Source organism: Prunus avium, chromosome 8, assembly GCF_965620075.1.
Source record: "Prunus avium chromosome 8, drPruAviu1.hap1.1, whole genome shotgun sequence".
Taxonomy (NCBI): Eukaryota; Viridiplantae; Streptophyta; class Magnoliopsida; order Rosales; family Rosaceae; genus Prunus; species Prunus avium.
In genome coordinates, this window is record NC_142291.1 from 32,165,237 (window position 1) to 32,187,331 (window position 22,095).

A 22,095-nucleotide genomic window follows, 5' to 3' on the forward strand; every position below is an offset into this window, starting at 1 on the left:
CTCAATTAATTATATATCTTTTCCGAATCCAAAAGGGAATAGAACAAAATAAAGTAAATAAAAAACTTGCACATTACGTTGAGTTTGACTAGGAATGTTAGTCCTGGTTATGATTGGTATTCTTCCAATTGAATATATATGTTCGTATCATCGGGGAGAAAGTAGAATTAAGAAAGAAAAAAACAAAAACAGAGTTGTTTATTCGATTGGAGAGAGAGAGAGAGAGAGAGAGAGAGAGAGAGAGAGAGAGAGAGAGAGAGAGAGAGAGAGAAGAGTGAGGGAATGGCAAGAATGTTACGGCGAAAAAGAGTGAGAATGGCTAGACTATCCTCGTCAAGTGGAGATTCAGATGACGAAGTACCTCTAAGGGCCAGGCACCAGAGATCTGGTGCTCGAAGGCCTTTTTCATGGTTACGTGAAGATTCAGATGAACAAGTTAGTTTGAGGCCAAGGCATAAGAGAGCTCGTGTCAGACGTTTTTATGAGGAAGAAACCGAAGAGGAAGAAGAGGAAAGTGATGAATATGGAGGAGAAGAGGCTGGAGAGGGAAGTGGCGAATATGGAGGAGAAGAGGTTGGAGAAGAGGAAAGAGACGAATATGGAGGAGTTGGAGAAGAGGAAAGATATGAATATGGAGGAGAAGAGGTTGGAGAAGAGGAAAGATATGAATATGGAGGAGAAGAGGAAAGATATGAATATGGAGGAGAGGTCGGCAGAGAAAGGGAAGAAGAAAGAGACTTCCTTAATCATATCGAAGGGGCAGGGGAAGAGGAAGATCCAAATAATGAAGCACAAGTACATGAACAGCAGCAGGATGGGTCTCAATCTCATGTTTCCATAACCCTAACCGACCCAGAATTGTTTGATTGCCCTATTTGCTGTGAGCCCTTGACCATCCCTGTCTACCAATGCGACCAAAACGGGCACATAGCTTGCTCCTCCTGCTTCGCAAAGATTAACAACAAATGTCCCTCTTGTTCCGGGTTCATTGGATTCAGTCGTTGCCGCGCAATCGAGAAGGCTCTTGAATCAATCAAAACATCATGCCAAAACATCAAGTATGGATGCAATCAATCTTTCACTCTCCATAAAAAGGTTGAACATATAAACGCATGTGTGTATTCACCTTGCTCTTGCCCCCATTGCAACTTTGTCTCTCCAGATATTGAGTTATACCAACACTTCAGAATCAGCCATGCGACTTTCGCAACGCAATTCAAGTACAACTGTTTTTTTTCTGTTTCGTTGAATGCCGAAGCAAGCTTTCTTGTTCTTCAAGAAAAGAATGATGATACATTATTTGTCCTCAAGAAAAATTATGTTGAAGATGTAGGAAATTCAGTGAAAGTTACTTGTATACAACCCGGCTTCAGGAAGGGCTTCTTATATCAGCTTCAAGCGAAAGCCAAGAAAACGTCTCTCAAATTGGAGGCCTTCACAGAGAGCACTCCAAGCCGGCAGGCAATTGATAATCCTAAAACAGGGTTTCTTTTAATTCCATGTGATTTTATCAGTCCTGGTGGCCAGCTCAAGATGGAAATCTGCATAGAGTGTTTTGAGATGTATTAATTTATAGAAAATATAATGTAAGTTAATATATTTTTGCTTCTTCTTAAAGCCAAAATTCGGCTATATTGCATATGTACTAGCTAGAACTCAACTCAAAATTTGTTTACAAAACTTTTTAGTATATATATATATATATATATCTTGCATTTTGGAGTTTAACGAATCAATGATCTGAATAGTTATATGGTTTTCATCTTCTTAACTAATTTACCCCTAAACAAAATTAAAGATAAAGGTTTTGTTGTCCTTCATCATCTTCTTAACTAATTTACTCCTTAATATAAATCTTTTGGCTTAATTATTTCAAATTATTCTTTAAGAAGATATTAGTCAATAAATATTAGGAAATACGAGGGAAAACTGTTGGATTGAAATTCTGAAGCTAATTGGCTTAATCAAGATATTGTAAACACGAGTTCATCGTATACACATCCTATTTCCTATTTACACAACTGCTTTACTAAATAATTGTCATTAGCACTCTAAAGTAGTCATCGAGCACTTTTCCTCTTTTATTTTCTTCGTTATAGGGAGAAGCGGTATATGTGACTTCACAAGTGCTTCATGAAGCTCAGATTTGGAGATATAGCTAGTGTCATGCAGAGGCTAAGCTTGTGATGGCATTGCCAATTAAATTTGAATTTGATGTTTGGCATTTAAATTTGAAATCTCCCTTGGACTATCCGTTTACCAAAAATCTTGATTCTTGTCTTCCCAAAACAAGTCTTATTACCCATTACGATTATGATTGAAAAGGGAATGGCAAGAGTCTCTATTATGATTGATATCCTTCCAAATGAGGCCTATATATTATTCATTGTTTATTAGTATCAACTCCATCGAGGGAAAATATTTTAGAAAGAAAAAAAGTAGGAGAGAGTGAGGGAAATGGCCAGATCCTCGGGCAATGGAGATTCTGATGCCCTAGTTAACATCAGGCCAAGGCATTAGACCTCGTCAGACGTCTGCCACGAGACATTTCTTGTAAAAACTGGTATATGTAAACTAACAATTCTAGTCACTTCTTGCAAAGTGATCAAGTTTATTTCTCACCATGGATCAAGAGGTGGCTACTTCTCTCATTTTATTTCATCCCTCGATATTGTTTTCCAGATTTAAATTTGATACCTTGAAGCTCTCATTAAGCAACTTTGGATATATGCATATCTATTAGCTAGTGTCATGCGCAGAGGCTAAGCGTGATAGCATTGCCCACTATTTTGAGAAGAAATGATGGCATTTGCAGGCCTAAACATTGGCCAAAATGCCACATGGGCTACCAAATGTTTGGCATTTGAAATCTCCCTTGGACAAAAGGGTTTTTTTTATCAAAAGAAAAGGCTAGGTCTTTTCGTTTACCCAAATCTTGATTCTTGGATTCTCCAAAAATCAGAATAAAATAAGCAAAAAAAAAGTATTGCACATCACGGTGAGAGTGAAAAGAGAATGCCAAGAGTCTATTATGATTGCTATTCTTCCAATTGAGGCCTATATAGCCTTGTATTGTTCATTGTATGTTAGTATAAACTCAACCAGATTATTCGATTGGAGAGAGTGAGGGGAATGGCAAGTGTTCAATATGAAGCAGAAGTTGGTGGAGAAAGTGAAGAAGAAAGTGGCGACGTTGACCATATGGAAAATTATGAAGCACAGCCCAATATTGAAGCACAAGTACATGAACAGCAGGATGGCTCTCACTCTCATGTTGTCATAACCCTAACTGACCCAGAATTATTCGATTGCCCTATTTGCTATGAACCCTTGACCATCCCTGTCTACCAGTGTGACCAAAATGGGCACATAGCTTGCTCCTCCTGCCGTACAAAAATTAACGACAAATGCCCCTTCTGCTCTGGGTCTATTGGATTCAATCGTTGCCGTGCGATCGAGAAGGCTCTTGAATCAATCACAACATCATGCCAAAACATCCAGTATGGATGCAAAGAATCTGTGACTTTCAATAAAAAAGGTGAACATAAAAAGGCATGTTTGTATTCACCTTGCTATTGCCCCCATTTAAATTGCAAGTTTGTTTCTTCAGCCAAGCAGTTATACCAACACTTCAGTAGTAGCCACGTGAATTCCGCAACACAATTCGAGTACTACGTCATTTTTCATGTTTCATTAAATGCTGATGACAACTTTCTTGTTCTTCAAGAAAAGAAAGGTGGTACATTATTTATTCTCAAGAGGCATCATGTTGAAGATCTAGGAAATGCTGTGACAATTAGTTGTATACAACCCGGCTTCACGGGGGGCTTCTTCCATGAGCTTGATGCGAAATCCAAGGAAAATTTTCTCAGATTGGAATCTTTCACAAAGAGCACTCCAAGCCGGCTGGTAATTGATGATCGCCCTCCCAAAACCGGTTTTCTTTTAATCCCGTTTGATTTTATCAGTTCTGGTGGCCAGCTCAAGATGGAAATTTGCATATGGCCTGAAGGTGCCTCCCCTTCACCTTAGAAGTAACCATGTTACTTAGGGGGGTGTATTCAATTGAGATTTTAATGGATTGCAATTACATGATTTTAATGTAATGGATTTCAGCCGGATTTGTAATTATATGATTTTACTCATGATTTTACTAGATTGCAATTACATGATTTTACTTATGATTTTAATTCACTTAGGATTTTACTTATGATTTTAATAGATTGCAATTACATGATTTTACTTATATTTCTATACAAGCTTGAACTCTATCACTTGTTCATACAGGTTACAAGCTGAGAGCTCTACCATTTTGAGCTACATCCCTTAAAACCTAACTAACTAAACACAAATATACACAACAGACAGCAAAACAAAGCAATGCACATAACATAACCATCATACTAAAAGCCAAACAAATCTAAAAGAGAAAAAGCTACCAAGAAGTTGACATTATACAATTGATAAACAATAAACAACAAAACAATGTCATAGTTCAAATGTACAAAGAACTTCAAAAACTCCGACCCTATATGCGAAAACCAAGCAACTTCAATATAACATATATACTTCAAATATCCAAAAAGAAAAACTACTCAAGAGAAATGTTAGTTTAGAAATCTCCTTTAACAAAAGCAAGACAAAAATTCTCTCCCATAATAAGCAATCTACGTAAAGGGCTCATTCCAAAATGACAAACCAGGACTACATTCTTTCAATACATTACATGTTCTCTTTGTAAGTTCATTACTTAGTCATAAATTAGAGACAAGTGTTACATTTAATGCAATCTCTCAGAGGACCTCATCCCTATCATCCCTTATCCACACTTCACGAGCTTAAAATCCAGCTAAAGTATATTTGTTCATTGTTATATTGTAGGTTTTTGCAAGATCCAAAATAAGCTATGCATGCATTAAAGCACGACTCACATTCACATTAGTTCCAAAAAATCAACCTGTATTAGCAACCAGCTGGGAATAGTCGAATGACGCTCAACCACAGCATTATTGAACCAATAAAAGAAACACACCCAGCAACTCATAAGGACATCAATATAAAAAGCACACTAAAGTTCAAAATGTCTAATTTGATACCAACAATCAACAATATAATTAATACTCAATAAGTTGGATTGCAATGTCAAATATAATAAATGTCAAATTGATCATAGAAAGTGTGTCAGATTGCAATGTTCAATAAGTTGGACTACGCATGAGAAGCACCAAATGAAGAAAAGCCACCCAAATACATGGTTCTGATGGGGTTTGGCAGTGGATTGCTGGGGGGTGGCAGCCACGCAAAGGTTGCAAGGTCTCACATAAAAGAAACACAGAGAAGAGATAGAAAGAAAAATAGAAAAATAGAAAGAAAAGTGAGAATCAGGCATAGAATGATGAGATTTTTTATGGGGCTTGGTATTTATATCATCTACTCAAAAGTCTCATACAATACACCATTTAATGAAATATTTCAAAATCAATAAGCTTTTCAATACCACCAGACTTGTATTTAGTACTTAAAAATCCTAATTGAATACCACTAGATTTTTAAGCTTCAAAACAATCTATTTTAAAATCTTAATTGAATACCACCAGACTTTTATTCATTACTTAAAAATCTTAATTGAATACCACTGGACTTTTAAGCTTCAAAACAATCTATTAAAATCCTAATTGAATACACCCTCCTTAAAATATAAGTAATGTTATATGTTATTTTAGCCTGGGAAAAGATTGTTTGGTACCATATCGAGATACCGATTTACAACATCAGGTACAAGCCTTGTTAGTTTTTCTTGTTAGTCCCTCAATTATTAGTTGGCTATGTAACTGAAAATGTTTTTGCTATTTCTGCAAGCTAACATTAAGAACTCAGAATTTTAATGTTAGCTACTAATTAATCAAAGCAAGGATTTTGTTAAGGTTTATAATGAATTAATTATATGCATGTTAGCTTGGATTCAACTCAACATATGTTCACACAAAAATTTAATCCCTAATGGTTGAAAATGTTGAGAAGAAGAGAGACTCTGGCTTTGATCAAGTGCCTTAACAGGCACTCAAGTCCTTCTTCTATATCTTGAAAGTTTGCCTCCAAATCCTGGAGCCAAATTTAAACATTCTCGACTTGCATTGCATAATCAGATTTCTTAGACTTGTGAGTAATAAGGGCATTCAATGCAGCATCCACCCTCTCAAGTTCATTCGTAGAGGCAAGGTATTTTCTAACCTCACTCATGAAGCTCATGTCACCTCCTCGTCTTCTGCGCATAATGGATTGAAGTTCATGTGTGCACTCCTTTGTTTGCAAAAGGGCATCCTTAATGATGCCACACACATCCAGGAGCCTCAAAGATCCATCTAGTAGTTCATTGATCCATTTGTCTCCACACTCCTGGGATAAGGTTTGGCGAGAGTGTGTCAATAGAAGAAACTTCTCAACACAATCATGCAAATCTTGGAAAAGAGAAAGGTCTTGTACTTTGCAGTTGAATGTTCAATTTGGTGTTTCAGTTTGCTTTCCTTCCTTTTGGCATCTGCTCAATATATATCACACGGTTCTGGACTGGAGACAAGAGCAACTCATCCTCTTCACAGCTGAATCAGTCCCAACGTGATTTCGATCTGGATCCAAAAACTATATCAGCGATGTTTATGCATTGTCTCCCCACCACCGGATCACAAACCCCATCAGCACCTATATTTTACTTATAATATATAGCGTGAGTATCTTCAATTCGGTAACAATGTCATGGGATGCAATGCACAATCAACCATAAAATATGTAGAACACGAGTGGTATTGTACCATCTCTCTCTCTCTCTCTCTCTATATATATATATATATATATAAATGAAACGGAATAGGTAGCTCTTCTATCCAGCATTCCAGCTCTGCCTGCCTCCCGTCCCCGGTGACAAGTTCTGTATCACTCTGCCCAGGAAATATTTTTGCATTAATTTATATTCATGTGGTACATTGTCTGTGTCAGAATCATTCATCACCTTCCATTTCCTACCAACTGGTTTTTTAATATCATACACATGCATATGCTGCTCGTGTTCGAAAAATCGGCCTAGGCGGCCGCTTAGGAGGCGCCTAGGCGCGGCCTGGGCGGGTCTGGGCGCCTGGGCGGATCCTTCATATCCGTGAGCTTTAGGCGGCACCATGTGGTAAACTAAGCGAAGAAGATTTGGCTGGATCTGCTCCACGAGCTTGTGGCGGCAGCACCAGGTGGTAAACGCGAAGAAGATGACCTAATGGAATATGCTGTACGCATCGTTTTGTTGGGTAGGAGTTATTAAGCTATACGTATCGTTTTGGTGGTTAGGAGTTATGGGCCCAACAAACAAAACCCTTTCGGTCTATACCCAAAAATTGCAATGTAATATTTTTAACTAATATGTTAATTAAATAATAGAGTATTATTATTAAAAAATTAGTTAAATTATTCTTAACTTTTTCCCATGTTTTATATCAATTATGGTACTTTCTAATTTAGGCGTCTAATTTATATATCATTTTATTTTGCATGATTTTGGTATAAATTTATAATTTATAATACAAAATAATTATAAATAATATTAGAAAGAAACGCCTAGGTCCCGATTACTCCTTTAGGCACTAAGCCCATGCCTGCTGCTCGATTGTTGGAAGGACCTGATGAAACTTAAGGCTAGGGCTTCCTTCTGTTGGAAGGACAAACAGGATACAATTTGGCATGTTCCCCTTGGTATAATCATCCTTTTAACCAATGCGGAAGGAAGATTGCTTTGTAATAAATATAGAGCCATTTTTGTTGGAAAAATGGCTCACATTTAGTATGCAAGTGAAGGAGTGAGCGACCGGTCGCAAGGTTTGGGCGACCGGTCGTTTTTACACAGATTCGAAGACTGGAGAAATCGCAGAAAGCGACCGGTCGCAAGGTATCCGCGACCGGTCGCAATGTATCTGCGACCGGTCGCCAGTGTTGCTGTGCTGTTTTTTCCATGCGTTTTTCAAGGTGTCTTCACATGTGTCGGTTTCCTACCTAATCCCTCGGGCCTCTAAGGTGTGTTATGGGTTCTAGGAGGTCTAGCAAGGTGCTGGAAAAGCTGGAGCACCATTAAATGAGGATTGTTGACTTGTTTCAAAGAGTACCTACCTTATAGCTCTAGATAGGGTGGCTGAAGTTGCAGCTATCAATGCCTAGCCTTTGGTCTGCCCAAGTTGTGGTCCATGTTAGGTAACCAAGGGCAGAACGTGGGAGGAAAGAAGGAGTCTCTTCTGAAGTCCAAAGGCTTGTGTATTAAAGGGAAGAGGAAGCAAGACAGCAAAAGTGTGGTTAATCTCAAAGTTGTCAAGTAGCTGGGAGCTATTGTGTTCAAAGGGAGGTTATCTCACCAAGGGAGGAAGAGAGAGAAGGCAATCAGTTCAAGAGAGAGCTGAGTTGAGTCTTGAGTAGTCTAGACACCAAAGAAGGGAAACACCAAGTGTGAGAGAGTATTCACAAGTGCATCAAAGTGTTGAGCAAGGGGTGAGAGAGAGAATAGAGTTCTAAGGGGGTTTCTTTGTAAACCAAAGTTGTAACTTATTCTTTCATTAGTGAATTTCTCAAGGGGATCACCAAGAGGATGTAGGCAATTGCTGAACCTCTATAAATTCTTGTGTCACTTTGTGCTTGGTTGATTTCTAAAGTGTGTGAGTGTGTGATTCATCCATTATTGTGTTTGTCACAAAGTCCATCAACAACAAGATCATTAGGGGAGTGAGTGAAAGTGTTTGTCCATTTTCACAACACTTTTCTCCTTCTATGTTGAGAAAAAAAATAGTAAACCCCACATTGAAAAAACATAACATTTGTTAACTACTTTATATTGCTAACTCCTAAAATTTTGATTGCCGAGCCTAGTAACGTGGGCTTGTGACCCAACGTGGGGGCATTAAAGGCGGAACATGGGAAGGTCTTGTTAAGACGCGGACAACAGGTCCAGTGCCGGTGTTTGCCCCTATGGTTATAATAGGCGTCTACAAAGATGCTGAGGGGCCACTTATTTGGCTCCCAAGTTGAAGGCTAATCTCAATTGGCTGGTTGACAGCATTGTGGGAAGGCAGTTGACTTATCAGAGCAGCTGTGGCCGACATAACGGCATCTGATCTCACTCTAGGCTGATTGAGATCCGCTCTTGACTTGACGAATGACCACCACCTTTTTACCTCCCTCCTCCCATAACCCACGATGCCAGCCCAAATACATCATCTATCTAATATCAAATTCATGCCTAATTTGCTTTGTAAATATTCCAATTATTATCATGCTATCCATGGCGTCTATTAAAGTTAATTCAGAGAACATCTTCCAAACAGATAGAGACCAAGATTAAGAAAAATTACAAAAAAAGGAAAGTCAGTGTTTGACCCGAAACAAATTTGTAGAGGCCAAGAATATTTAAACTATTAATGCAAAAGTTTCATCCTCACGTGGGATAATCTCAAAAAATTCACAGGAGTTTCTGAAATTATGATTGAGATCACATGGGATTTATGCAAGCAAATCAAATATATCAAGGGAGATGGTAAATAATCAACAACTAATGTCTAATAGCATTCAAAGGAGTATTTGACTCCCACACGCTTTGAGCAGTAAACATTATACCAAGAAGGATGTCTAAACTCGGCCATATGGTTGTGATGTATACTTGCACGAAGCATACACAATAAATTCTCCAAAGGCCTATAATTCCATACAGGAAAATTTCAGAACTGCTCGTAATAGAGTTTTATTCCTTTTTCTCTTCTCTCTTGAAAAAACTGTAGGTCTCACATTGAAAAAGTATAATACTTATTATGTACTTAATATTGTTATATATGAATTTACAAGATGATATATATGAATTTACTCTAATTTCCCTGGAAGAAGGACTTGAGTGCCTTTTTAGGCAATTGATCCTCACATGCTTTAAACAGTAAACATATGCATGCCGCCTTTCTGTTAGACTTCAAAAAACTGAACTCTATAATAAGTTCATACTTTAAGGTCTTCTATCTTCTCACAAGACACAAGAGGGATGTCTCACACGCCTTGAGCAGTAAACATAAGATAAGACCAAGAGGGATGTCTATACATGGCAATACGATTGTGTTGCGTACTTGGAGAAATTTTGGACCTTGGGATAGACTCTTCGCTTAAATTGCTACTCCGTACTCTCCTTGTTCTTGTTTAAAATATCAGTGAATTTTGGTGCCTATATGGTTAACTATTACTAATCCTGAATTCCTGCAATTATCTTGCTATTTTGCCTAAATAAGGCCTTGAGCTTAATTACGATATGATCCTGCTTGCTGCAATATCATCAAATTTTTTTAATCAATGGGTATCCATGTGTAGACGACGGGATTTGAATTTTACATTTCTTTAACATTGAGAATAAAGATAGTAGAAATACTAAAAAAGATTTCTCTCCTGAAAAAACAGTAAATCCCACATTTGAAAAGTATAACACTTGTGAAGTACTTAATATTGTTAACTCCTAAAATTTTGATTGCCGAGCCTAATAACACGGGCTTGTGACCCAATGTGGGGGCATTAAAGGTGGAATGTGAAATTGGTCTTGAAAACCTACGGCCCAGTGCCTTAAGTTCAGCCCATTGTTTAATTGCACTACTTAGTGGCCCAGCCACAAAAGTAGCTTTCTACAAAGACGCCAATGCCCATGACTTTGTGGTGCCCTATGCTGGTGGCTTATTTGTGGAAAGGCAGTTTGGCTTACCAGAGCAGCTGAGCCCGCCCACTACGAACTCATTGGGCCAGGCCGAGGTGGTCTACTCTTGACCTCTGACCGCCACCTTTTTACAAGTTTTATTTTTAACTTGAATTTTAATCATTTTTATTTATTTAACTTTCTTTTTTTTCCTTTTGTTTTTTATGGCATTAAAATTTAATTTGTGTAGAGAGCATGCATCAAGCTAGTGCCATCCATTAATTCAAGAACGGGAGGAAGGGAGTTGAATGCAAATACATCCTCTGATATCAAATTCAAATCATGTTACCTCTCTCAGGATTCCATGTCCCCCAACTCAACCTACCCTATACATTAAGCAGACGCATATGGAAGAGAACATTAGCCGCAACAAGAAGAAATGGCTTTCCACATCCACTCCAACAGCTTCCCATCAAGGCCACACCCGTTCAAGAAGTCGATGAACATTTGCGTAGATTGAGATCCTTCTGGGGCCACCTCCACATCCTCCTCATCAATCAGAGCCACAAACTAAGTGGACTCCAAGACTTGCATCATCCTAAACCACTAGATATATAGTAGCTTTTTCAATTTTTGTACATAAAAAACATACATGTGTATACAGATCATCCTCTGGATATCAAATTGATTATACAAAATGATTACTGATTTGCTTAACTGTCAATTATTATTATTCGCATTCGTTTTCGGAACTGATCTAAAGTTCTTGCAACCATTGAAACAAAAATTCTACCATTTCCATCCTCTTTCATCTATACTTGGCGTCAATCTAGAAAATTAATGGGGGGGGGGGAAAAATTTACCCTAGTCTAATTACAAGATGATATATATGAATTTACTCTAATTTCCCTAGAAGAAGGACTTGAGTGCCTTTTTAGGCAATTGATCAAAACAAAACTCTTCTCGACATATTAAACCACTAGAGATATATCAGCTTTTCAATTTTTGATCAATTTCGAAGAACAAAAAAAAAAACCAATGAGAAATAGAGCAAAAAGGTTTTGGTTCAATTGGGACAGTCTTGCGGGCCATGATGGATCTAAGTGACCACCGCCCCGTTTTCCTTCCACTGCCAAGAGTGGGAGGTAGTCGTTGCTTTGTTAAGCCAATCTGACGTGGTTCCCTCCGCTCTAGAAACCAAGTGACCCAGAGCCTTCGCTCGAGCCACAAGGGGTTCAACTCCTGGCTTGGAATGGACGGGCCAGTAGATAGCCAACCCGAACCCGACCAACTAATACTGAGCCAATGTTCCAGCACCTCAAAGCCCCCACTCAGGTTACAAGCTTGCGTTACAAAGCTCAGTGGTACAACTACCTCATGTTAGCTTTATAAAGTGTAGTGTCTGATATGAAACGAAGCGATGTGGGACAAGTTGCACTCGCTTTGCCTCTTACACTACCAAAAAAAAAAAAAAAGGTGGCAATAATCACCATTATTTGGTGATATTTGCTGGGGTGACTAAGACCTTCTTAAGTTTTAAGGTCTATTTGGAAGCTCAGAATTTCGTCAATACTTAATCAATTTGGTAATTGTTAGTGGCGATTTATGGAGTTGAGTGAGGTCACAAAACTTTCAAGATTCCATTTATCTCAAGGAAGATAACCAATAATAAACACTTTCACATTCAAAGGAGACTAAAAGAAAGTTTATAGTGCTGCTTGATTTTGTTTACGACGATTCTTGTGGATGCTAGAGGATGTTCAAAAGACATTGTTATTGGTAACACTGATTGGTGAAAAATAGTAACATCAGTTCAAACATTGACATAAACAATTTTCTCCCAGGAAACAGTAAACATAAATGTGGCAGATTCAGATCTCACACCCTTCTTATTATAATAAAAATTAGGGAGTTTCACTAAAATACCCAAAATGGGGGCTGAAATTATAAAAATACCCAACACCCAAAACACTTTATAAACATACCCAAAACTCATCATTACACACACTCAAAACCCATTTATAAACATACCCAAAACCCATCATTACATACATACCCAAAACCCATTTTGGGTAAGTTTCTATGTTTAAATAGTACTTGGGTATTTTTATAAATACATGTCTAGGATTGGGTATTTTTATAAATATCTATAAAAATTATGCTGCTTTTCTTTATGTTTGGGGAACATTGCTAATTAACAAGCAAGTCACCGTTTTTCTACATTATAGAAACACAATGGATGGTAACTTTTTAATGCAGAATATTGCATTTTTGCAGATCATGCCTCCTCCTTGGCAAACAGATCATGTGAAGGACCTGCAAAATAAGATGAATTAAACTAATCACATACATTGATTAGCAGCATAATTGAGTTAAATGGTTTTTGCTGGAAACATGGACGTCAATGCCACTCGTGGCATCGTTTATTAATTCTGATTAAGTGGTTGTAGCATTATAATGTACTAAATGAATCAGTTCATGAGTTGCAATGCTGAGGTGGGAAGGGACACTGCATGAACATTGCCTAGGGAACATATAGATCCAAATCGAAATTTTTTAGGAGGTAAAATACCTCTAGGCCTAGTTGGGCCAAAGCTTGAATTCGGGCTCATATGGAAGGGTTGAGCCCGATGTTGGTGGTTGAGCTGGGCTCGAGCATGATCGCCATATATTTTTCCACCTTGACCCAAGTGGCTTGTAGGCTCGTTTGTAAGATCCCACATCGACGAACGGAGAGGGGGTGATGTGCCTTATATGTACATGCCCGCCTCCATCTAGCACGAGGCCTTTTGGGAGCTCACTGGCTTTGGAGTCATGGGAACTCTGAAGTTAGGCGAGTTGGGGCTAGAGCAATCCTAGGATGGGTGACTCACTGGGAGGTTGCTCATGAGCTCCCAGAAACAAAACCGTGAGGGCAGAGAGAGGGCCTCAAAGCGGACAATATCATGCTACAGCGGAGTTGATCCGGGGTGTAACAATTTGGTATCAGAGCTACTCTGCCATGTGGTGTGAGTGTGCCGACGAGAACGTCGGGCCCCCAAGGGGGGTGGATTGTAAGATCCCACATCGACCAACGGAGAGGGGGTGATGTGCCTTATATGTACATGCCCGCCTCTATCTAGCACGATGCCTTTTGGGAGTTCACTGGCTTCGGAGTCGTGGGAACTCCGAAGTTAAGCGAGTTGGGGCTAGAGCAATCCCAAGATGGGTGACCCACTGGGAGGTTGCTCGTGAGCTCCCAGAAACAAAACCGTGAGGGCAGAGAGGGGGCCCAAAGCAGACAATATCGTGCTACAGCGGAGCCGATCTGGGGTGTGACATTGTTGGTCTATGAGTTGGGCCGGTGTGCATGAGGTTGACATTAACCTGATTTACGTGGTGTTCACTCAAAGGATTCTTAGTCCTAGAGGGGTTAGGGTGTTTCAAGATCACCAAGATGCTTATCTAAATCGAATCCTAGTCCGAGGAAGACTAGGTTGTCATGGAATCCTAGTCTGAGGAGGGCTAGGTCGCTCTGGAGTTATACTCTGAGAAGGACTAAATCATCTAGGATGATATAAAACAATCTTCTAGAGTTATTACCCGTATAAACAATTTAGCACTTTCACGTTTAATAATGTATTATACACGTATGTACATATTTTTCAATAATACTTCTGTGTTCTACACTTGTCTTAAAGACTTGATAAAGTTCACGTTTTTAAAAAAGCAAATGTACAGTATTAGTATTATACAAGTACGTACTTATTTTTCATGTTTAATACGCGTATTTGTTTTTTACAAAAATTTCAATAAGACACACAAAATTCACTTATTATACACATAATTATCACATATTATTGAATAAAAATAATATATATTTAAAAATGTAAATAATTTATATTAAAACATAATATAGTGGTCAAACATGTAAGTTGTAATTTGCAAAAAATTTGCCGAATAAAACACATATGTATTTTATTCGTATTTTTTCCTATTTCGTATTTTACTAACTATGAATGAATGTACAGCCACACAACTATACTCAGTTTTTTCTAATTGTTTTTTAAAAAATAGTATATTCGCGCAACTATACTCGGTTTTATTTATTTATAAAAAATAGTATCGCCGCGCGGCTGTACCCGGTTTGTTAATTTGTTTTTTGAAAAGAGTATAGCCACGCGGCTATATTCGGAGGTAGCCAGCCTTACGCGGTTCCCTCCACTCTAGAAATCGTGGTGACCCGGAGCCTTCGCTCAAGCCACAAGGTTCAACTCCGCACCAACTGATCGCCCAACCCTATTTTAAATCTAATATAAGATGAGCATCTTCAAAGGGGTAACATTATCTGATAAACTACACAACAAACCATAAAATATGTAGCACACGAATGGTATTGCATCTTATTCAAAATTATGGGCTTTATTACTCATAAATCAATATTGTAATTTATACCAAAATTAATAAAGCCCATAATATTGATTTTTGCATTATAATGTAATATTCAAAATTGCAATGTAAAATTGTTCTGTGCAACAAAAATTATGGGCTTTATTACTCAGAAGCTCATGTCACCTCCTCGTCTTCTGCGCATAATGGATTGAAGTTCATGTGTGCACTCCTTTGTTTGCAAAAGGGCATCCTTAATGATGCCACACACATCCAAGAGCCTCAAAGATCCATCTAGTAGTTCATTGATCCATTTGTCTTCACACTCCTGGGATAAGCTGAGAGTGTGGCAATAGAAGAAACTTCTCAACACAATCATGCAAATCTTGGAAAAGAGAAAGGTCTTGTACTTTGCAGTTGAATGTTCAATTTGGTGTTTCAGTACGCTTTCCTTCCCTTTGGCATCTGCTCAATATATATCACACGGTTCGGGAGACAAGAGCAACTCATCCTCTTCACAGCTGAATCAGTCCCAACGTGATTTCGATCTGGATCCAAAAACTATATTAGCGATGTTTATGCATTGTCTCCTCACCACCGGATCATAAACCCCATCGGCACCTATATTTTACTTACAATATATAGCATGAGTATCTTCAATTCGGCAACAATATCATGGGATGCATTGCACAATCAACCATAAAATATGCAGAACACGAGTGGTATTGTACCATCTCTCTCTCTCTCTCTCTCTCTCTCTCTCTCTCTCTCTCTCTCTCTCTCTCTCTCTCTCTATATATATATATATATATATATATATATATATATTAATGAAAGGGAATAGCTAGCTCTTCTATCCAGCATTCCAGCTCTGCCTGCCTCCCGTCCCCGATTACGAGTTCTGTATCACTCTGCCCAGGAAATATCTTTGCATTAATTTATATTCATGTGGTACATTGTCTGTGTCAGAATCATTCATCTCCTTCCATTTCCTACCAACTGGTTTTTTAATATCATACACATGCATATGCTGCTAGTGTTAGAAAAATCGACCTAGGCGGCCGCCTAGGCGGCTCCTAGGCGTGGCCTGGGCAGATCCTTCATTTCCGAGAGCTTTAGGCGGCACCATGTGGTAAACTAAGGGAAGAAGATTTGGCAGGATCTGCTCCACGAGCTTGCGGCGGTAGCACCAGGTGGTAAACGTGAAGAAGATGACCTAATGGAATAAGCTGTACGCGTCGTTTTGTTGGGTAGGAGTTATGGGCCCAACTAACAAAATTGCAATGTAATATTTTTAACTAATATGTTAATTGAATAATAGAGTATTATTATATGCTTTATGCTTAACATTTTCCCATGTTTTATATCAATTATGGTACTTTCTAATTTAGACCTCTAATTTATGTATCATTTTATTTTGCATGATTTTGGTATAAATTTATAATTTATAATACAAAATAATTATAAATAATAATAAAAAGAAATGCCTATGCCCCGATTACTCCTCTAGACACAAAGCCCATGCTTGCCGCTCGACTATTGCCTAGTGATTTTTCCTGCCTAGCGATTTTTCAAACATTGGCATTTTCATGTTCTTTTCCCCTAGATGAATTTGCAAATGTGGATGCAGCTACTCATTTTTTGTCACAAGACAGCAGAATCTGATAACATCATTGAGAACACATAAAACCAACTGCAAAATTTGGAGTTGTGCATACAATATCTAGAAGAGTCACTTGAACACCTTTTTCACGGCCTTTGATCAAAACCAGAGTTTCCTTCCTCAACATCCTCAACCACTAGCTTAGGATATTAAGTTAGTTCTGGATGATTCATCCAAAATTGTTTTGGCTCATGCTTATACATGAACGATATATACGCTTACAATATACTTATCGGATACTCAATCAATACTTTTCTCTCCACATTTACTTCAATTACAGTATTTTTTGTTCTCATACGATTTTTGGGAAAACTAATACCAATCTTTGAAAAATCGCTAGGCGGTAGGCAGGGGCCTAGCCCAGAAGAGTAATCGGGGCGTAGGTGGGCTCCTAGGCATTTCTTTTTTTCTTTAATTATTTTGCATTATAAATTATAAATTTATACCAAAATTCATGAAGCCCATAATATTGATTTTTGCATTATAATGTAATATTCAAAATTGCAATGTAAAATTGTTCTGTGCAACAAAATTATGGGCTTTATTACTCAGATTAAAAAAAAACAGATATTTCTTTCAAGTTTTCTTTTTTATTAAATAAGGTGATAAGAAAGTTATTAAAAATTTTGGATAAATTAAAGGAAACATAAAATTCAATACATTTAATGAGGGTAAATTTGGAAAACAAAAGATAGTTTGTAAGATGCATTAATGACATTGTTTTAAGTGTAAAGAGAGTGACACATGTCATAAGAAAAAGGGAGAAAGTCTAAAAGAAAAGGTTAGAGAGAAGGTTGCTAGCATTCCCCTTTATTTTTTTTTTAAAACAGCGAGAGTTGTTTATTCGATTGGAGAGAGTGAGAGGAATGGTAAGATCAGAAGAACTAGTTGTCTCGTTTTATTTCATCCCTCGATGCTGTTGTTGAGAATTGAATTCGAGACCTTGAACCACAATTAATATATACTTGGGTATGTGATCAGATGTTGCTATATCATATGTCATGCAGAGACTAAGCGTGATTGCATTGCCCACTAAATTTGAGATAATGGGAAGGCATATTAATGGTGGCGGGTGCTTGACTTGAACAGAAAATATATATCTCCCAGAAATGATGGTATTTGCAATGCCCTAAGCATTCGGCACAATGCCACATGGGCCATTAAATTTGAATTTGATGTTTGCATTTCAAATCCCCCTTGGAGAAAAAAGGGTTTAGGTATTCTAGGACTTTTCTTTTACCGAAATATTTGATTCTTGGCTTCCCAAAAAAAAAAGAATAATAAGCAAAAGAGAGGGAATGTTAAGAGTCTCTATTATGATTGATATCCTATACCAGTTTGCGGCCTATATATAACGCTGTATGCCTCGTGTTATTCATTGTCTGTTGTCATCAACTCAATCAAAATAAATTCTTTTTGAAAAGAGTGAGGAGGCGAATGGCAAGCTACTCGTCCAGCGATGAACCACTAGTTTTCTCTAAGTCCAGTACTCTCAAAAGAGCTCGTCGGATACCTAATGAGAAAGATGGCTCTCACTCTCATATTGTCGTAACCCTAACTGACCCAGAAGTATTTGATTGCCCTATTTGCCTTGAACCCTTGACCATTCCTGTCTACCAATGTGACCAAAATGGCCACATAGCTTGCTCCTCCTGCTGCACAAAAATTAACAACAGATGTCCCTCTTGTTCTGGGTCCATTGGATCCTGTCGTTGCCGCGCAATCGAGAAGGCTCTTGAATCGATCACAATATCGTGCCAGAACATTCAGTATGGATGCAAAGAATCTGTGGCTTACCATAAAAAAGGTGAACATCAAAAGGCATGTGTTTATTCACCTCTCTCTTGCCCCCTTCTATCTTGCAACTTTGTCTCTTCAGCCGAGCAGCTATACAAACACTTCAGCAGTAGACATGTGAAATCTGCAACACAATTCAGGTTCGGCAACAGTGTTCCTGTTTCATTAAATGCCAGTGACGACTTTCTTTTTCTTCAAGAAAAAAATAAGGGTACATTATTTATCCTCAAGAACCATCATGTTGAAGATCTAGGAAATGCAGTGACAATTAGTTGTATACAACCCAGCTTCATGAGCGGGTACTTGTATGACCTTGATGTGGAAGCCAAGGGAAATTCTCTCAGATTGAAGTCTTTCACATTGAGCATTCCAAGCCAACAGGTTATTGATGATAGCCCTCCTACAACATGGTTTCTTTTAATTCCTTGTGGCTTTATCAGTCCTGGTGACCTGCTCAAGATGCAATTTTGCATATGGCCTAAAGATGCCGTCAGTATCTAGGCTATGGTGTTTTAGCATGGACAAGATTGTTTGGTACTCAATATCAATTTTCAGCATCAGCTATAGTCTTGTGAACTTTTCTTGTTCTTTTCAAAGTTATTAGTTGGTTATGTTTTTATACATTTTGAGTTACTATGTTTTTTGCTTATTCCTGCCAAATGGAAGAACTTGGAATTAGGAAACAAATTGAAGCCAGGGTTCGCTTTAATGCATATTTACTAGCTTGGACTCAACTCAATATATTTGTTTAAGAAACTTTATTTTATATCTCGTGCAATTTGTTGTTAATTAACGATTCCTGATCTGAATGTTTTCATATTCTCAACTAAATTACCCTTAAATTATAGTAAGGGTTATTTCCACAAATGGTCTTTGATGTATATGAAATTATTATCTTTGGTGTTAAAGGTTTTTTTATTTTATGATATCGTTGGTCCTCAAGATTAGTCCCGTACATCAAGTTTAGTCCTTCCGTTGTAAGTCTTTTGTTGGTGTGACATGTATGTGGAGCTTATATTTATCTAATTGTTTAAAACTTCAAATCCATTTGAAAGAAAAAAAATATATTTAAAGTGCACCTATCTCTTCCAATTACACTTTGTAAGCCCAACCGTTAACACACAAAAGGTCGAGAGCCCAAACCAAAACCAAAACCGGACATGAAACACAATTCTAGGGGAAAATAATTTACAAGTTCGATTGATTCTGAAGCTATCTGGCTTTATCAAAATGGTTGTGAGCATGAGTTCATCGAATGCATATTGAACAATGATCCTACGTGAATGGAGTTTGAAGGGTTATTGATTTCTGGCACAACAGATGTTAATGGTTTCTTTATCCCTTTTCCGTGTAGATTACCAATTGCAAGTTATTATCGCTCACCCAAATTCAATGACAAATTTTCTTTATTAAAAAAAAAAAAAAATCAGTGACAAATTCCTCCTTGGTTCGGAGATAGAATGTGACATCAACTATTTCATCCCAGAAAGAAACCATTGTTTCTCCAACTTTCTTCTTCTTGAAATAGGGGGATTTAATTTTAGAATTATTCGTAATCATGAGATAATATCATATTGTCTATCTATCTATCTATCTCGAGCATGGAATTCCGATTATATACCCTTATAACATCTAATAAATTGAATAATGCTCTTTGAAATGGAGGGCAATATAATAATTATATGACAAGTTTAATAGAAAAAGAGTTCACATATTCTAGGACTTCGGTATCAACAAGTCTTTGATTATTATTGTCATCCCCTAAAATAAATCATGCACATTATATTCTTCCAATGGAGGCCTATATTTTATTTTATTTTATGGTTGAAGGAAAGGATATTCCATTAACATAATAAAATACAAACAGGCCCAATACAAAAAACAAAACAAAAAACAAAAGCACAACCCAACAAAATAAAAGCCCAACCATAATACACATACTTTAGGCCCAACATAACAAAAAACCCTAAGACACACACAACCCTAAAATCACACCCAAGAACTAAGTAGCCGCAGCCGCTGCCACCCGATCTGCCGTTGAGGCCTATATATAATGCTATTATCAGCTCCTTCGAGAGAAAGTAAAAAGAAAGAACAACCAGACTTGTTTTTAATTGGATTGGAGAGAGTGAGGGGAATGGCAAGATCATCGTCCATTGGAGATTCGAATGAAACCATCAGGTCGAGGAGCAAGAGAGCTCGTGAAGATGAAAGATACTTTAACTTCGATGATCTTATTGGAGCAGAAGAGGAAGAGGAAGAGCCAAATAATGGACCACAAGTACATGAACAGCAGGAAGGGTCTCATGTTGTCGTTACCCTAAACGATCCAGAATTATTTGATTGCCCTATTTGCTATGAACCCTTGACCATCCCTGTCTACCAATGTGACCAAAATGGCCACATAGCTTGCTCCTCCTGCCGCACCAAAATTAACAACAAATGTCCCTCCTGTTCCAGGTTCATCAGGTTCAATCGTTGCCGAGCAATCGAGAAGGCTCTAGAATCAATCACAACATCCTGCCAAAACTTGCAGTATGGATGCAAAAAATCTTTGACTTTCGATAAGAAAGGTCCACATCAAAAGGCATGTGTGCATTCACCTTGCTCTTGCCCCCGTTTATATTGCAACTTTGTCTCTTCAGCCAAGCAGGTATACCGACACTTCACCAGTAGCCATGAGATTTCCGCAGCAACACGATTCAAGTTCAACAACAGTTTTCCTGTTTTACTAAATGCTGGCAACAACTTTCGTGTTCTTCAAGAAAAAAATGATGGTACATTATTTATCCTCAAGAACCATTATGTTGAAGGTCTAGGAAATGTAGTGACAATTAGTTGTATACAACCAGTCTTCATGAGCGGCTTCTTCTATGAGCTTGCTACGAAAGCGAAAAAAGGTTCTCTCAGATATCAGTCTTTCACAAGGGGCACTCCAAGCCGGCAGGTAATTGATGACGGCCCTCCTAAAACCGGGTTACTTTTAATCCCATGTGATTTTATCACTTCTGATGGACAGCTCAAGATGGATATCTGCATATGGCCTAAACTTTCCAGTATTCTACGAAATTAGCCATGTTTCTTAACAGAAGTTGCAGGATATGCACGGGACAGGAATTTACCGCATCTAATACAAGGCATGCATAGCCTTGTGATTTTTTTCTTGTCCTCCCCCAATTATTAGTTGGTTATTTTTTTATACATTGAAGGTGAATATGTTTTTGCTTCTTCTGCGTGCCAACATTAAGAACTCAGTTTGATGAAAAAAATAAATAAGTTTAAAGCAAGTATTTGCTGTTGAGGTTTTAATTAATCAACTATATGCATTTTTAGTAGCTTGGACTTAATGTTTACAAAAAAAAATCAGGATGGGAGTTCCTATTGTCTATTTGTATATGTCTTCGTCGCAGTTAGGCTAATCGAGAAGACTAAGTTGAAACTTTGAGACTGATCTACAAGAAATGTCCTATAGAGTAACAGAAACACCAACCCCTCACACACACATTCACCACTTTAGCGGCTGCATGCATACTGCAAATTTGGAAAACATTGAATTTCATAACTTTGCTTGGAGTCAATTATCGAA

At 37.9% G+C, this 22,095-nt stretch overlaps 3 protein-coding genes, 1 non-coding gene and 1 pseudogene across 4 annotated transcripts; 3 read left to right on the forward strand and 2 right to left on the reverse strand.

The window, feature by feature from the left end:
• Positions 1 to 315: 315 nt before the first annotated feature.
• Positions 316 to 4,032, forward strand: LOC148292551 (uncharacterized). The gene is made up of 3 exons (XM_088245860.1): positions 316 to 1,562; positions 1,749 to 1,755; positions 3,106 to 4,032. The coding sequence occupies exons 1-3, from the start codon at positions 316 to 318 to the stop codon at positions 4,030 to 4,032; spliced, it is 2,181 nt and encodes a 726-aa protein (XP_088101986.1).
• Positions 4,033 to 5,997: 1,965 nt separating this feature from the next.
• LOC148292552 (uncharacterized) lies at positions 5,998 to 13,404 on the reverse strand (annotated as a pseudogene).
• On the reverse strand, positions 11,736 to 12,044 carry LOC148292553 (signal recognition particle RNA). Its single transcript, XR_015827377.1, has one exon.
• Positions 13,405 to 18,149: 4,745 nt separating the features above from the next.
• Positions 18,150 to 19,010, forward strand: LOC110763717 (E3 ubiquitin-protein ligase SINA-like 10). Its single transcript, XM_021966560.2, has one exon. The coding sequence runs from the start codon at positions 18,150 to 18,152 to the stop codon at positions 19,008 to 19,010; it is 861 nt and encodes a 286-aa protein (XP_021822252.2).
• Positions 19,011 to 20,436: 1,426 nt separating this feature from the next.
• LOC148292554 (E3 ubiquitin-protein ligase SINA-like 7) lies at positions 20,437 to 21,582 on the forward strand. The gene has a single exon (XM_088245862.1). The coding sequence runs from the start codon at positions 20,563 to 20,565 to the stop codon at positions 21,580 to 21,582; it is 1,020 nt and encodes a 339-aa protein (XP_088101988.1). The 5' UTR covers positions 20,437 to 20,562.
• Positions 21,583 to 22,095: the final 513 nt, after the last annotated feature.